The sequence below is a fragment of the Populus alba genome, chromosome 14 (assembly GCF_005239225.2).
Source record: "Populus alba chromosome 14, ASM523922v2, whole genome shotgun sequence".
Lineage (NCBI taxonomy): Eukaryota > Viridiplantae > Streptophyta > Magnoliopsida > Malpighiales > Salicaceae > Populus > Populus alba.
Genome location: NC_133297.1, coordinates 13,090,610 through 13,108,642, shown reverse-complemented (window position 1 = coordinate 13,108,642; position 18,033 = coordinate 13,090,610). Strand labels below are relative to the sequence as shown.

General features: G+C 32.0%; 3 protein-coding genes across 3 annotated transcripts; 2 read left to right on the top strand and 1 right to left on the bottom strand.

The window, feature by feature from the left end:
- Positions 1–3,658: 3,658 nt before the first annotated feature.
- Positions 3,659–5,641, bottom strand: LOC118062751 (uncharacterized). Its single transcript, XM_035076629.2, has 2 exons — positions 4,687–5,641; positions 3,659–4,008 (listed from the first exon to the last, which is right to left on the bottom strand). The coding sequence occupies exons 1-2, from the start codon at positions 5,484–5,486 to the stop codon at positions 3,948–3,950; spliced, it is 861 nt and encodes a 286-aa protein (XP_034932520.1). The 5' UTR covers positions 5,487–5,641; the 3' UTR covers positions 3,659–3,947.
- A 7,033-nt stretch (positions 5,642–12,674) lies between these two features.
- Positions 12,675–13,434, top strand: LOC118050954 (auxin-induced in root cultures protein 12-like). The gene has a single exon (XM_073404249.1). It carries the CDS (start codon positions 12,887–12,889, stop codon positions 13,307–13,309), a length of 423 nt encoding a protein of 140 aa, XP_073260350.1. The 5' UTR covers positions 12,675–12,886; the 3' UTR covers positions 13,310–13,434.
- A 683-nt stretch (positions 13,435–14,117) lies between these two features.
- On the top strand, positions 14,118–17,570 carry LOC118062839 (pentatricopeptide repeat-containing protein At3g26540). Its single transcript, XM_035076733.2, has one exon. The coding sequence runs from the start codon at positions 14,718–14,720 to the stop codon at positions 16,845–16,847; it is 2,130 nt and encodes a 709-aa protein (XP_034932624.1). The 5' UTR covers positions 14,118–14,717; the 3' UTR covers positions 16,848–17,570.
- The last annotated feature ends 463 nt before the right edge of the window (positions 17,571–18,033 follow it).

Genomic DNA, 18,033 nt, shown 5'->3' with positions numbered 1-18,033 from the left:
TATTATTATTTCTATGCCATCGAGAAATAATATATTCTATAAGAATTAATTAATGATGTTATGTTTTATTTTTTTATTATTTAAGATAACAGGTGACCTGTTTCCTACGCATGACAGATGTCTTCTTTGTTTTTTGAATGCAATTTTGCCTTGGATAAGCTCTTTGCAGCCATATTCATTTTTTTAAAGGAAATTAGAATATTAGAAACCTAAATATAAAATTCTCTCGATTAAATTATGGAAGATTAATTTAAGAAATTAAAGGAGAAAAGTCTTTTTAGACCTCTCTTCGCACATCTTGCACATGAGCAACACCAATGGAAAATAATCTCATGAATAAATAAAAAAAAAAAAAAAGGGAACCAAAATATAAAAAGCATTGCTCATTATTGGCCAGTCGCGAATTAAATTATGGTGTGTCACTGCTTCATATTTTCTTTCTGGGAAAAGAATAATATATTTTCATTTCCAGTAACTAGCTGCAGGAGGGTTACCAGTAGTTTTGACTTTTGACTTTGCTTCCAATACCACAAACGCGTTTTTCTCAGCTCTGAAACCAAGCTTGTCGTTCTTATTGACTTTTTTTAAGAATATTTTAAGGGTTGTTTTTTTTTAATATATTAAAATAATATTTTTTATTTTTAAAATTAAAAAAAAATCAATATTTTAACTAACAGTGTTCAAACACAATGCTTACGAGTTTGTTTTTTTATAATTTTTGTGATTATGTTTTAAAAAATATAATTTAAAAAAAATATATGATTATTTAAATTTAGGTACGTGTATTTGATAAAAATTATAGTTGAGGTTTATGTACAATAAAAAACATGTATAAAATATTTAGTTGTGGTTGTTTTTTCAAAAGTGTTTTTTACTTTGGAAATGCATCAAAATAATTTTTTTGTATTTTTTTCAAAGTTATTTTTAATATTAGCACATCAAAATAATCTAAAAATACAAAAAAAACTAATTTAAAGTAAAGAAAAGAATTAAAAAAAAATATTTTTTAAAATATAAAAACAAATAGAGTTTTACAAAATTAGTTAAAAAAATATGTAAAAACTTTACAGAAACCGCCTTTCAAACTTATTTTTATTAAATTTCATAATATAAAATATAATTTACTATATTACTAAACATTTAACTATAATTTTTATACCACAAACACAAAAGCTACATCCTCAACAAACGGAACGTTTGAAGAAGGATAACACACGGCGACAGAGAAAATAGAGGTCTTCCAAACTGCTGGTCTGGGTCAAGTATCGTCATCCTTTCTCAGTTAAGGTTTTACTATTCCATTTGCTATGCCTACGCGTCAAGACTGGATAGGATAGTGGTGACCCACGTGGAAAAGAAAGTTGGTGTTTACACATGCAAATTAATCGGATTTAATAAAATATCACGCCCAGAAAAATCATGTCGAGAGCGAATTCATTTGTATTCGTCTGAAAATATTTGGAAAGTCAAAAAACAAAATCTCACGTGTTAGTAAAGGAGAAATAGGCACTCCGTGATTTTAACTAAGACTTGTGCTCGTGCAGCAAAGAATTTATACCGAGTCTTTACCTAATATTTATTATTTTTTTAATAATTTTATTCAAATAATTATTTTATTTTACTTTTGTCTAAACTCTGCATTCAGAAATTTACTATACCTCAATTAATCCGATCGAGCTAAATTCTCCACTAAAAAATAAAACTCATATGATATGTACATAAGACTCAAACTAAAAATTTTATTTAAAAAGAACAAATATTGAACTATTTGAACCAATCAGTGTTGTGGATAATGATTTTACCAAATTAGCCCAGACAAGCTGGATGCATGGGGTAGCCTGAGCTTAGGGAAAGAAACACCATTAAATATATGAAGGGCAATTCTCAAACAGCAGCTTGACGACATAATTTTCTTCTTGGGTTCCTACCAGAGACCTGTCTAAATCTTTTCGCAGGCTTATTAATCATCAGAAAATCAACTGGGGATGGATGTGTATTTTCCTGAATATTTTTTTTTTTATTATTAATATAAGTATTCGGTCAACTTGCACACATCTCAACTAATCTCAGGCTCTTAAAGCTAATAATTATATAAACCTCTAAACTAATATTTTTAAAAAACAAATATAGAATCCGAATAATTAATCTATTTCCTCTCATGTTTTTATTTTAAAGTGTAGGGACATGGCTGCAATACCATTGAAGATACAATTTTTAAAGCTCCCATGCTAGCGATGATCTTTTTTTATTATCACTTTCTAAATGCAGTAAAATATCAATTTTATTCTTGAAGTAAGAATTTCAAAGCTTGCTTTGAGAGCAATATGTGGTAAGCAAAAATTTCAGAGATGTCCTTTGTATTTTTTAATTTTAATCTGTGGTATTGTGTTATATGGTGATTTTCACTTAAAGATACGTTAAAATAAGTTTATTTTTTATATTAACATATTAAAATTATAAAAAAATACTAAAAAATCAATTTAGTAATTTTTAATGAAACACTAAAAAATATCAAAAAGCAAAGCTAGCACATCTTGTGGCCTGGAAAATCCAAAGAACTTGTCCAATGGACCTTTTGCAGCCCATTTAGAATGACTTATTTGCAGGAAAGAATCTAACCTTCAAACGGGCCAAGATCACAGACATGGGAAGAAAGACATTCAGCTCCTCGTTGTTCAACTGGGCTTCGCTCATCACTTTACTGGGTTGTTCATAAACACAACTCAGCGACTCGTCAAGGGAGAGTTTCCTGCTAGATGATTTTAATTGCCTAGCTAGTAGCTAGCCGGGAGAGTTTCTACTTTTTTAACAAGAAGTCACGGGAAGTTCCGGCGCTTCGCTACAAGACGCTTAGCCTTTGTCTGGAAAGGTGGAAAGCAGGGAGAAAGAATCAGAAGGAAAAATGGCAAAAAAACAAAGGTAACCTACCCTGTTTGGATAAAGGAGAAAGAAAATGGCTGGAAAATGTCATCATCATGACTCAGTCTCTTCATGATTGAGCAAGTAGAGGGAAATTAAAGTTGGTTCTCCTTCTTTTTCTGTTTATAACAATAATTAAAGTTCTACTTCATAAAATTAATGTTTAGTTCATCTTCGTAATATTTATGAGAGCATGCAAATTAAAAGAACTCTCAACACATAAAAATGAAATTGCACAAGAAAAAAAACGTAAATGATCAAATTGAAGTCTTTCTCGTCAAAATCTAAATGGGGTCTATTTTTTTTGTTAGAGTTGGTGTTTTGTTTTGTTTTTATATTAAAATATGCTCCTTTTTAATTTCTATTTTTTTAACTATAAATGAAGCCTTATTTCACAAAATTGATGTTTAATTCATGGTCAGAATATTCACATTTACTTCATACATGTAAGAGCATGCTAGTTGAAAGAAATTTCAACACATAAAACAATACTAATATAACTTGAAAGGATAAAATTGCATAGAAAATAAAAAACTAATAACTTAAATGGGAAAAAAATTATGAACTGTTCATCTGAGCAGTGTGTAGTCAATAATGCAGGAGTCTGGGTGCGGGCGCACAGTGAACTCTACAGGTAGCTTCCCCCGATTCTTTTAGTCAGTAGGATTTTTTTTTTCTCCTCCTATTAACAGGTAATCATGCTAGTTGCTTGCCAAAGCAGTGTTGTAAAGCATTCAGATTCAACAAATTATCCAAGCTGAAGCATTCCCAATATCAAAAAACATGTTTCATTACATACACTCAGGTATGGTTTGCAAGTCGGGATAGAACTCGAAGAACAGAGCGATTAAGAAAAATCGTAGCAGATTCTTCGAGCATCAGCGAAAGGATATACATTATTCTACAAAGGAAATCTTGGCTGCCATTAATAACGTTTATATTCCGCCTTTGATATCAACATCAGAAGTAAAAGGGATGCCAAAAGCATTTCATGTAAACAGATTCTGATCCATGCAAGATCATGTCATTCATCCTGCTGCTTTGCCTTTCTTGGAGTAAATGAAAGGCCAGCAACCACCTCTTCCGTTCCTGCAATGCAATCAGTAACCCCAGGTTAAATTCTTAGGCTTGAATATTCCCCTTGTGATTTACAACAATTATCTACTCTCTCTATCAATCCACAGCTGCAAATCTCTCCACAATCTTAAATTCCTACTACTTGATGAGTTAAAGGGTTTGGATAGAATAGCAAGTCACATAGAAAAATCTAGTGCACTTCATTTTTTCTATCTGTCACTGTCATGTTTTCCTTAACAAAGACTTTTGACCAGTCAAGGGGATCGTAATATTACTTATTATTTAGATGACAAAAAGAGAATCGTAAACAAAATTTAATTGTATGGTGCACCTGCTGATTTCATAAAATCAAGGGGATTACTTTGTTTATTAAGACAAGGATTCTATACAGGATTCTGTTCTTGGCATGATTCCCCTGTTTCGTACTATATTTCATGTCGGAGCAGTTTCATTGAATTTCTCCAAGTATCCTACTGGATCTCAAAAAAAGGTTTAACATTTGATCTTGGATTTTAGTAGAAAAATTAAAGGAAGGTGGAATTGGAAATATCAGATCCAACTTAGTTGAGATTGGCCTTTTGCCTCCCACAAACTTCATCTTTAGAAAATTATGGACCTCTATCACTTGCAACAAGATCGTTAAAAACTAGCAATTGAAAAAAAAAATACTATATCCAATAGAATATATACCTGCTGCTGTTCTTTCTGCCGCTGCCGCTGCTGCTGCTGCCGCCGCTGCTTTTTGAGCTTCCACTATTACTGGTGGTCAATCCAGCACCATTCTCACTGTCCTTGGATTGCCGGAATTTATTCTTCCACCACTCTTCATCGACAGTTTTTTCAGATCCATTATCAAATAGAAAAGGCTTTGGAGAAACCCTTCCATCCTTTGAACTGTTATTGATGGTCTGAGGACTAATGATATTTTTTTTCTTCTTTCTTGAACCAAAAGAAAATGGAAACACCATCTTCAGAAGAAACCCTTCATTGTTTATGCTTCCACTTCTATTCATTTGCACTTTCTTTTCAGTCTTTTTCTTCTTCTCTTTCCCCCTTCTTAACATATCTTCACTAATACTTTCTTCTTTAACATCATCAACAACCATTGGCTGCTCCACAAGATCTCTTAAAGATAGCTCATAACATCCCTCAGGCATTCTACTTACCATCTCCGTGAGCTCCTTTTGGCCCCTAGCAATAGCTTGAGCTCTTGATGACGGAGAAAGACTCCGGTAATGATTTCTGCGATGCTGGGGGCTTCTAGGTGGACTTGTCCTCCACAAGGGAGGTGAACAAACCCCAGAGTCCTCACCCTTCACATCCCTTCTTTGAGCTCCAAGCATCCCCATATTATTCCAACCATGGTTATTGCAATATGTCTCCGCTGTTTTTCTCGTCAGAACACCATAACTCAGGACACCGTGATAATTACAACTGTCCCTTGAATGGACTTGCAGGTTATCTGGGAGTTTTGTGCCAGGGTCTAGCATTATTTGTTGCTGTTGTCTTGGTTGGGGAGATGAGTGGAGGAGAAGAGAGGAAAGGGTGTGATTGTGGTTCTGTTTGAATTGTATGCTTCAAGGGAGATTGGGTGTGGGAATAATATCATCACCGAACCTCGATGGTCAAGGTCATTTTCTTTGCAACCAAGTTTTAATTAATAAAGGGCGTGATGCTATCTGCTTACGGCTTGAGCCTCACTAAAGTCAAGGTTTCTAGATGGCGGGGTGTGTTGGTAGGGTCCATTTTTCTCATTATTGTCTTTTGAGGACCTTCGCTTTGGTTTTTGTTTTCTTTCGATGATGGAGGGAGGGATTGGCCATCTAATGTAGCCTTTTTTTCCATATGATTTGACCTTTTCATTGCATTATTTGTCCTGCCAATCATGGTTTTAAAAATATTTTATAGAAAAATATATTTTTATTTTTTTTATATGTTTTTAGATATTTTAAATATTTTAATATTAAAAATAAAAAAAAACATCAATTTAATATATTTTTAAACTAAAATATTTTAATAAATAACTACATAACACTTTCAAATACAATAAAAGTGAGACGTAAGAAAGACTATCTTTTTGGGCCTCTATTATTGTTTCATTATGTTTTTTTTTAAATAAAAATGTATTATTTAGATATATTTAAAAAAATACTTTTAAAAATATATCTATGATAATCCAAAACATGCCCCTGATATTATTGATGATTTGCTGTTAATTATGTCATTATAATAACTTTATGAAAGTAAACAAACTGTGAAAAGGAAACCTAGAAGGACAGCAGCTAAAAGCGGAGACGCTCCATTTTGTAAGGATAATGCCTGAGTGGGACACTACCGTTAGCAGGCATTATTCTCTTATTTAATACCTCAGTATCTTTAATATTCATTTTCATATCTACGCTCATTTTCCTATGTTTTGTATATATCGCATTCTTTCCAGGTATTTCTGTAAAGTCTTGATTTGACCCTTCTTTGTTTTTTAAGATGATTTCTTTAATATATTCGAAACTGGTCTCTTTGCTGGAAATACTAGAGTTTCATTTTGAATTAATTCCCGATTTTGCCATTTCGCGAGGATAACCTGTACTCATACGAAAATACGTTGAATACGTTTACAGATGATTTGAGCGCCGTCCTATCATTTATAACGGATAAAAAATGTTTTTAAAAATATTTTTTATTTTCAATATAAGTGCATCAAAATAATAAAAAGAATACTAAAAAATATTAATTTAAAATTTTCAAAAAAAAAAAATTTTCAAAAACGTTTGCAGTTATAAACACCTCTCTTCGAGGGACGAGGTTCATTGTTTTTGTCCGCATCTTCCAAATTAAAACGACGAATGAATGTTTTGGCATTTAGCTTTTGGAGTTGCGGTCAGGAAATGTAAATGTCAGCCTTAGATCCTTGTGGCGAAGAGTTCCAACATAATATATTTAGGTTAGTCAAGACCAAGGCTAGATCATTCGCAGAGCTGGAATGCAGGTGAGATTGACTCCCTTTTTTTAATGCAAACAAAAATATCTAAGTGTTTTTAGTGTGTTTTTTTAATAATAAACAAGATGCATATTCACGCGCTGCCGTGGGTTTATAAAATAAATATATTTAATAGTATTATAATTGTGAATCAACGCTAGATAAGTAATAGAAACTAAAGATATGATGAGACTAATATTTCATGACGGAAAAAAAAAGTTCTGTTGGTGATCAAAACTTAGAGACTGAACAAAATGATTTGTAGCAATCCATAATGTTTTGAGAGGAAAGATACAATTGCTTTCGCCACATGATTTAGCTTTTCTGTTAATAAAAAGCAAAAAAAATTACAAAGCTAGATTTTCTACCAACTCAATATTAAAAAAACCAACAAAGATAATTTTGAAAGGAAAAAAACCTATAAGAAAAAACATTGCAGCAGTTGATAATGTTTTTTTAGGAAAACTATAGTATTTTCCCCAATAAAATAAAATAAAAAACCATTTAGATAAATACTGTAGCAATTCTTAGTGTTTTGTGAGAAAAACTATAACGCTTTCCCTGTATGATTTAACTTTATTGTAATTATAATTCTTAACCAACTTAATATTTTTTTTAAATGGACAAAGATAATTTTGGAAAAAATAAAAAAAAAATCATATGAGAAAACACTGTAATAATTCACAGTGTTTTAAAGAAAAAAATTATAAAGCTAAATTCTTAATCAGCTCAATATTAAAAAATATTAAATCGACAAAGATAATTTTAGAAAAAAAAAATATTAAAAGAAAACACAAAAAAAAATCATGTTGAAAACACTGTAGCAATTCACTATGTTTTGTGATGAAAGCTATAGTGCTTCCCCATATGATTTAACATTATTTATAATAACTTTTAATAGTAATTTTCAACAATGTTTTGTGAGGAAAGCTACAGTGCTTTCCCCACGTGATTAAGCTTTATTACAAAGTTAAATTCTAACTAACTCGATGTTAAAAAAAATAAAATCGACGAAGATAATTTAAAAAAAATATTACAAAAAAGAAAAACACGAAAAGAAACTGGAAAAAAAACCATGTGAGGAAAAATTGTATCGATCCATAGTATTTTCTGAGAAAAAACTTGTATTTATTTATAATTGCAATTATTAACCAGCTTAATATTTAAAAAATAAAACTGACAAAGATAATTTTAGAAAAAAAAAACATAACAAGATAGAAAAAAGCTACACAAGAAAAAACATTGTAGCAATCCACAGTAATTTGCGAGGAAAGTTACGGTGCTTTCCTCATATATTGTAATTGTAGTTTTTAACCAACTCAATATTAAAAAAAAAAAATTCGGATAAAATAAAAACAAAAACAAAGAAAACCATGCAGAAAAACACTGTAGCAATCAACAATGTTTTAAAGAAAAAAAAATTACAAGACTAAATTCTTGATCAACTCAATATAAAAAAAATAAAAAAATATAATTTTGAAAAAATAAAAAATAAAAAAAAATCTAATTGGAAAAACACTATAGCAATTCACGGTATTTTAAATGAAAAAAATTACAAAGCAGAATTTTTAACCAGTTTAATATTTAAAAAGTAAAATCAATAAAGAAAACATTTTAAAAGAAAATTAAATGGAAAAAAAAAAAAAAAAAAAGGAAAGTTGAAAAAAAAAAAAAGGAAAGCAATTTTGAAAAGAGAGAGAGAGAGAGAGAGAGAGAGAGGGAAAGTTTTTTTAAAAAAAAAATAAAAAAACACAAAAAAAAAAAAAAACACTGTGGATTACTGTTGTAATCCACGGTGATTTAGGTGTGGGGGAATCACTGTTCCCCCACACCATTTAGATAGTTTTATAATAAATTATAAACTTTAAATATAATATAATATATGATAAATGATATTTTTAAGAAAAATATTGATACATATATATTAAAATATATTTTCCAAGTGTTGACAAGATAACATACTGAATCAATATGGGTTAACTAGCTAAATCTACAATCCGGATCATAAGATCATGATAACTTTATAAAAAACAAAACAAATAAATTATGAATTTAATTCTCAATCAATATAACGTTTAATAATGAAATTAAAAATTATATTAAATTATATAAAAAAAATAGTCAACCTTAGTTAATCTACTAAACCTACAACCTAGATTATTATATCAAGATAATCATGTAAAAATCAAGTTTAAACAAATTACGAAGTTCAATTTCTAACTAGTCTGTCACTGGAAAAATAAAAATAAAATAAAACAACTTATACAACTTATATCAACCCATACTAACTTATTATGATAACAATCTAAATTATCAAAATCAAACTTAGATAATTTTAAAGGTTTAAATTAAAAGATAAAAAAACTAAATTTACAATACTAGAATAATTTTATATAAAAAAAATTAGAAAAATAAATTACAAAATTATATTACTAAAAGATCCAACGTTAAATTTAAAAAAATTAAAAACTAAAAAATTAAATAAAAAAATTTGAGTTAGTTTTTTTTTTTGGTATAACCATCCGGTTTCCGACCACTGCCGACTAATCCGGATTCGAGCCGGGTGAGACCCGTAAGGGCAGCAAAGCTCTCCCACATAGCGCCTCTGCATACCCAAGGCTCGAACTCGAGACCTTGGTTAAGCTAGGACAGCCCTCTGCCAGCTGACCTACACGATAGGTGGTAAATTTGAGTTAGTTGGTGAAATTGAAAAATAACCTTAAAGATTGGGCTTTCTTTCTCTAGGTGCGGCACACCTTCCAAGTTCACGCTAATGCCCCTTCATCTTTTTGTTAGTTTATTTAAAAAAAAAAAAAATTAAATTAGTAAAATGATATTTAAAAATAATTCGACCATGCCACAATTTTCAAATAACATTGAAAGTTTCTTTTAACATTAAAAATTAATCTATGAATAATTATATATGAAAATTGAATTATTAATTCTCTTATTTTTATATATAGTTATATTAAAATAGCATATATATGTTTTTCTTTCTAGGTTGAGAATTATTTTTCAAGTCATGATTAGTTTTTATACGAAAAAATAAACTTCCAATAAATAATGTATTTTTTATATTAAAAAAAAACCACTGAATAAGGAAGGGGGGGGGGTTATGATAGAAATAATTTATTTTTAAATCATTTCAATTCATATGAGTTTCTATTTTAACTGCTTTAAGTTTGTGACGAAAAAACCAAGTGAAATAGTGATGACCACATCAAGTAACTAAACAAATGTATCAATAAAAAGACAGAATTTTGACTAATAAATATATTTTTTGCTCTAAAATTTAAATTTATTTTAATGTAATTAGTTGAGAGAATGATCCAACAGCTGCGGGTACAAAAAAAAATTTGTTATAATCTATTAATGGAGCAATGACCGTATGCCTTTTCAGATTATCTTCTCAAGCTTTTGTATATCAATCTAATTTATAAAATATAACTGTGATACTGGGCTAAAGATTATCTTTCAAAATTTATGGTTAATTTTTAAACTATTTTTTATGCTTAAAATATATTAAAATAATATATATATTTATGCTTTAGTAAAAAAAATTAAATTTTAATAAAATTTAATTTACACCGTATTTCCAAACACATTTTTATCCAAAAAGAATTTCATGTCTCAAGTTAAATTACGAGTTACCAAATTAATTATTTTTTATGAAAACAAAAAAATAATTAATATTTACACGGTGATATCTGTCCGGAATAGTTAACTGAGTTTAATTATATTAATATATTTTAAAATTAAAATTAAAATTAAAATTCAGTAAACTCAAACATAAATTTTCGTAAAGCTTACGAAAGGGTAATGAGCTCAGTGGTTCTTGCCAGCTCGACACCTTTCTGTTTTGTTTTATTGCAGGCTTTTACAAAAATTGATAAGATATGAAATGACACGACAAAAGCAGAGAAGTGATCGTGGCCACCTTTCTCTGTGTGTTTTCCCTTTTTTACTGTTTTTTTAATTCGTCTTCTTCCTTCGTGCCTTTCTCTTCACCCAAGTGTAAATGGAGCCTAATCAATTACTCTGCTGGAACACGCAAATCCATCGTTTTTTAGCGAGACTTTAGATAAATGGCCATACCCACTCCGCTCACCGATTCTTACCAGCGCAAAACAAAAAACAAAATCATGCGATGTTAATGATTCAAAAGAAGTTTAAAAATTTTTAAAAATTTATTAATTAAAAGAGAAAGAGATTATACTTGTTATCAAAGTATTGGTCCACAAAACAAATAAAAATTAAAACGTGAAAATTAAAAAACTCAAAAAATAATGTTATGTGAGGGTGAATAAATTGATTTAGCTTCATTAGTGTATTTCCTACACTTTAGGGTTTTGTTCAGGCTAATTAATAATTTTGAAAGCTTATTCCCACACTATTTCAAATGTGAAAATTATTAATTTAAATTTTTTTTTTTTTTAAAATTAAACTGTATAGAAACTATCTTAACATAAACTTATTAACGAAGCATGTAAAAAAATTAATAAAAAAAACATGTTAAATTAATCATAATCAACCTATTAAACCCACAACTTGAGCTATAAATTTTTATTGGGTTGAATTGATTTTTTTATTTTATTACACAATAAAAAAATATAAAAATAAATTTATCATTAACTCAATTTTTAAAAAATAAAATAAAATTAAAAATGCATCATTAAATGACAGACTTAAAAATAAATTAAAAACAAAAAAACCCAGTATAAATAAAAAATGCATCATTAAGTGTTTTTTATTTAAAAATATATTAAAATAATATTTTTTTTATTTTATTAAAAATATTTTTGAAATCAGCGCATTATTCTAAATAAACAAATCTAAAAATTTAATACACTAAAAAATATATATTAATTTAAATTAAAAATAATGTGAAAAATAATTTTTTTTTAAAAAAGCTTTTAAATAATACAAAAATAAGGATAAAATGTTTGTTAATATTATGTACTTTAATTGTTCCTACACCTGTGCAGTGTTTTGTTTAGACATCGCTGCATTAGTGCGTGGACGGCTCGATTCGGCTAGTAAGATGATAAACCTGAGCCCGCCAATAACCAGGTTAGTCAAGAGGCTAAAAAACCATTCACAGGCCCAATACCCTTGGGGGTACGGACTAGCCCTGTTGAGCCGCGCCACCCATAGACCTGTGAGTTGATCTAGCTAACAAAAATCACCCATAATGATTTCTTGCCGTTCTTTCGTGTTAGTGTTCTATATTACATAAATTATTTTTTAAAATATTTTTTTATTTGAAAATATATAAAAATAATATTTTTTATTTTTCAAGATTTATTTTAAATATTATCATATTAAAAAATTTTAAAAATCAAAATTTATGAAATGAGGTCTATACTGTACAAACAAACCGTTTTACTAGGTAACCAACAGATGGTAGCCTGACTCTCTCAAAGCCCATCACATGACAACAATAGCTTTAATTATTTTTAAAGTTAACAAGAGTCTTTGGATGATCTTATTCATATTCCGTTTATTATTTTTAATGTTAATCTCACTTTATAGCTTTATTTTTTTTAGCTACAATATTCAAATTTTTTATGGGCCTATTGCTGTTGGAGCCTACCGCATCCGGATCCATTATTATTTGGGTCTCACTGTGTGCCAGACCAATAAATTTGGGTCTTGGCAGAAGTACTCTTTTCTGCTCTCTCTCTGTCCCCCCCCCCCCCCTGTGTTCTGCTAGTCTTGCCCACACATTCACTAACCTGCACCTCACAAAAATTCACCAACAACAAGCTTTACACTAACTGCACCGACCTACCTGCCCTCAAGTCATGATACCTGCACTACACCTACAATTCCCCACTCTCAGTCGCGTTCATCGCTTCTCCGGTCAAACCCGATGGCTGGACCGGTTGGGGCATCAACCTTAATGGCATCGGCATGGCGGGGGCCCAAGTCATTTTAGCTTTGAAATCCAGCAAAGGCGCACCAGAGGTAAAAACATACAACATCATATCATACGGTGGCATCAGGGAGGAGAGACTGTCTTTTGATGTTTGGGACTTGAGTGCTGAGACCAATGCAACAAGTGGTGAGTTTACCATCTATGCATCGGTTAAGTTGCCTGAAAAGATTGAGTCTTTTAATCATATTTGGCAAGTGGGTGCTGCTGTGAATAATGGGAAGCCTGTCAAGCATGAATTTGCAGCAGAAAACAAGGATGCTAAAGCAACTTTGGAGTTGACTACTGCTCAGAAAACTGGCAAGACTGCTACCACCACCACCCCAGCTGGTGGCAATTCAACAGGCAATGGTACTACTAGTTCTTCAAATACCACCGCTACTGGTGGGTGGCGGCAATAGTGGGAGTTAAAGGATAAAGGAGATGAATGTGGGCTTATGTTTTGCTGTGTTTGTTCTAACCTAAAAGTTAAGAGCTCCTTTCATTACCCGTTGAACGGAAAGAGGACCACCGAGAAAGAGCAAGTGAAACTGGTGCAAAGTAAACTTATTCTTCCTATGTACACGAAGAACTCTTTACCCTGTGAAAAAAAAAAAAAAGAGAAAAGAAAAGCAAATGCCAGTATTGGGTCTGCTGGGGAAGGACCCAACGTTTTTTTTTACGATGGGTCTTCCTTACTGTAGGTTCTAAAATTGATGGGTCCCCAGTACTGATTGATCCTGAAATACTATTAAATTGTACAAAATAAAACTTTGAAAATTAAAAAAAATTAAAAAAAAATTATGAGTCCACTATAATTTATGAATATGTGAACAATGTTAATCTACAATAATAATGTCACATCTAAATCTATAATGCAGTATTATAGCATTCAACAAGTAAGTATCAAGATTCCAATAGATGAGAGAGAGAGAGATTAGCTACACCAACATTTTTATTTTATGTTAAATTTATTTTTTATTAATATGAATATTCAGATTAAATTGTATTTATCTTAATTAATTTTATAAAATTTTTAAATTAATAATTATATAAATCTTCAATAAACTGATATTTCTCATACTCCAACTTTTAATATAATCGATATAAAAAAACTTTTGATATGATCAATAGTGGAGCGCAGATGAAAGAACTAATGACGTTCTAAGCAGGTTATTAGTTTAAAATAAATAAATAAATCCCGAATTGTAAGCTTTCGAACAGATTAACAACCCCCCGATGGGAACATCCTCTCAACCGGCATAAGGCTACCGGTTCAGGGTAGTTATTAGGTCTTCATATTTGCCGCCGCAAATAAAACTTACCATATGCCTTAAAAACCTTATTCTGCATCATCTTCAACTGTAAAATGCAAAATAAAAAACCATACAAAATCCCGTTCTCCTTCATTCTTAACAAAATAAGGTTACTGTTTTTATATACCAAAACCGAAATATCATTCTCTATCAATAACCATGGATCTAGATCTTCAAAATTTGGCTCGCTTTCTCCAATCCCTTAACACCCCTCATTCAATACACCAAGGAAGGCAGCTCCATATTCTCTTCTTCAAAAAGGGTCTCATACAATCTACTCTATCACTAGCAAACCGCCTTCTGCAATGTACACTTGATGTGGCAGCATGGCCGATGCACACAAACTGTTCGACGAAATGGTCAACCTAAGCTTAGTCGAATTCTTCCCCTAGGTGAACTATCTTTAGCTTTCGAGAAGACAGTGAAAGCAGAAGACTAAGTCACGACGAGGAAGCTTTCAAAGAGAAAATTTCTTACCAAAACCGGTCGTTACTTTTTTATTCTTTTCCTTCCGATGAGTGGCGCTTCTATTCTCAGCTCTCTTCTCTCCAACAAAACCCTCAAACTCCAAACCCGACCTGCAAATGTCAAAGCCTTGACCAAACAAATCCTCTCTCACCTCGAAGCCAATCGCCTTAAACAAGCCGTTTCTATTCTCTTTGCATCTCCTGATTGCTTCGCTTATTCCCTTTATGCCCATCTCTTCCAGGTTTGCTCGTCCAGTCTTGCTATCGTCGAGGCTCGAAAGGTTGAATCGCAGTTACTTGGTGCCTGTCCAACGCCTCCAACCTTCCTCTTAAATAGAGCCATAGATACTTATGGAAAATGCCGGTGTTTGGAGGATGCAAAGGAATTGTTTGATGAGATGCCTCAGAGAGATGGCGGATCTTGGAATGCGATGATTAGGGCTTGCTTGCAATGTGTGCGCCCGGAAAAAGCGTTGAGTTATTTTGGGGATATGCATAAACAAGGGGTTTATGCAAATGAGGTTACTTTTTCTAGTGCTTTGAGAGCATGCGGTGATGTTCTGGAACTTTGTCTTTCGAGGCAAATTCATGGGCTTATTGTGAAATATGGGTTTTGTGGGAATGTCATTGTTGGGAGTTCGCTTGTTGATGTGTATGGTAAGTGTGGAGCTATGAGTGAATCAAGGAGGATTTTTGATGAGATTGAGAATCCTAATAATGTTACTTGGAACATTATTGTTAGGCGGTATCTTGAGGTAGGTGATGAGAATGAGGCAGTGGCCATGTTTTTTAAGATGTTTCGTGCCAAACTTAGACCATTGAGTTATACCTTCTCTAATGCCCTTGTTGCATGTTCAGATATGCGGGCAGTCAAGGAGGGAATGCAGATCCATGGAGTTGCAACTAAGATTAACTTTGAGGAGGAAGAGGTAGTTTTGAGTTCACTTATTGATATGTACGTTAAGTGTGGTGAAATACAAAGTGCTCGTAGGGTTTTTGACCTGCCTGGTTCGAGAGATTTAATCTCTTGGACTTCTATGGTGTCAGCTTATGCAATGAGTGGCAGAATGAGAGAGGCAAGGGAGCTTTTCGATGAGATGCCTGAACGGAACATGGTCTCATATAATGCATTATTGGCAGGGTACATCCGTTCCCTCCAATGGGAAGAGGCCTTAGATTTTGTTTATCTGATGTGCAGGACAACTAAAAGCATTGATCACATCACTCTTCAGTTGATGCTTAATGTATGTTCTGGCCTATCAGATGTTGACAGGGGGAAGCAGGTACACGGCTTCATTTATCGTCATGGTTGGTTATCCAACACTCTTATTGGAAATGCCCTTCTTGACATGTACTGCAAATGTGGAAACTTGAGAAGTGCTGGAGTTTGGTTTCATCAAATGAGACAGTCACGAGATAGTGTTTCTTGGAATGTTTTGTTGACCAGCTATGCTCGTCGTCAAATGAGTGAACAAGCTATGTCGATTTTCCGGGAGATGCAATGGGAGACAAAACCGCATAAATTTATATTTGCTACTCTTTTGGCAGCTTGTGCAAATACTTTTGTACTTGATCAGGGGAAACAAATTCATGGGTTCATGATCAGAAATGATTATGACATAGACACTGTGATTGCAGGAGCGTTGCTTGACATGTACTCTAAATGCCGGTGCCTTGAATATGCTCTCATTGTTTTTAGAGAAGCTGATAAACGGGACTTGGTTCTTTGGAACTCCATGATTTTGGGTTGTTGTCACCTTGGAAGGGGTAAATTGGCACTTCGATTATTTGGATTTATGGAGGAGGAAGGAACCAAGCCAGATAATGTCACCTTTCAAGGTATCTTGCTTGCTTGTGTATACGAGGGTCATGTTGATTTGGCTAGGCAGTATTTTAATTCAATGAGCAGTAAATATTGTATCATACCAAGGCTGGAGCACTATGAGAGTATTATCGAACTCTTAAGTCGGTATGGGTGCATGAACGAGCTTGAGAATTTTATTAAGGATATGCCTTTTGATCCCACTGCTCCGATGTTGACAAGAGTAGTGGATGCATGTAAAGAGCATCAGTGGTGGAGATTGGGAGAATGGGCTGCTAAACGACTCGATGAATTGAGTCCTCCAGTTCCTTTGCCCTTTGAAATTGCGGACAGAACCAAACTCAGCCTGTTGTGATTGCCAAGGTACATATTGAAGGAGCCATAGTCCATATCTGCCCATCCAGGTCGGCAAAAATCTGCATTTGGAAGTCGTGAAGTCATAACTGGATGAAGCATAAATATTAGTATTAGACTCCAGAATAATTCATCTAGATGTTCATGCCTCATGGTGAGACACCAAGCTTACGCAGGCTCCTCAAAAAGCATCAACGGGTGCGTTACGTTATCATCTGAAGTGATTTGAAGGAGCTCATACAGCGGGGGCTCAATGTTTCCACAGTTAGATGATTCGGGTATTTGGACTTTTGTACGCTGTGAGTGGACTCGGTTAGATAGCAAAGCCTGATGATCGGTACACCGCCAAAGCTGAGTTGAATAAATCTGAGTTATCTAGCATACTCGCAGCGATTTCTCATGAAATCCAACAAGTAGTTTTGTAACGGGGAAATTCCACAAGTGGGAGCTGCCATTCACTCTTCACTCTGCAAAAATTTCATTTCTCTGATTTTTTCCTGGTACTTCCTTTTTTTCTCTCCTCGACCGTGTAATTAGTTTAAAAACACCTTATTCTAGGAAACAAGTTAAACTCTTATTTTGAGAATAATAAAGTTATTAAAGTACATTAAAAAAACTGTCAAATATGATGATGCCATCGAAAGCAAACCCGTGACGCCTGTCAGCATAAAATTTAAATTTAAACTTGGCAACCAGACCAGTGTACGATCCATTTTAAAAAGTCCCGTATACGGGCCCTATTTTTCAAAAATTAAATTGGGGTATTATTTTTTTTAAAAAAATAAAATTGCAAACAACCGTTGTCTCGTTTCCATTAAATTCTGACAATTACACTAGTTATAACAATAAGTTTTGATATAAAAATTTATTTTTAATATATTTTTATACTTAAAACATTAAGAAAAAAATCTAAACACCTTAATGAAATCCATAAATAATTAAAAAAAATACATAAAAATTCAAATTCAACTCGAAACAAATAAATTTTCGTGAACTTATATCTGATTATTTTAGATAATTTCAAGATGAAAAAACACTTAAGTGGAACTCTACTTAATAAATAAAACTCATTGACACTAAAAATTAATTATTTTAATGATCAAAATTGATATCAATGCTAGTTTTATCTTTTTACTATCAAATTCCAACAATCATCTTTCTCTTCTCTTAAACCAAAAACTAAAAAT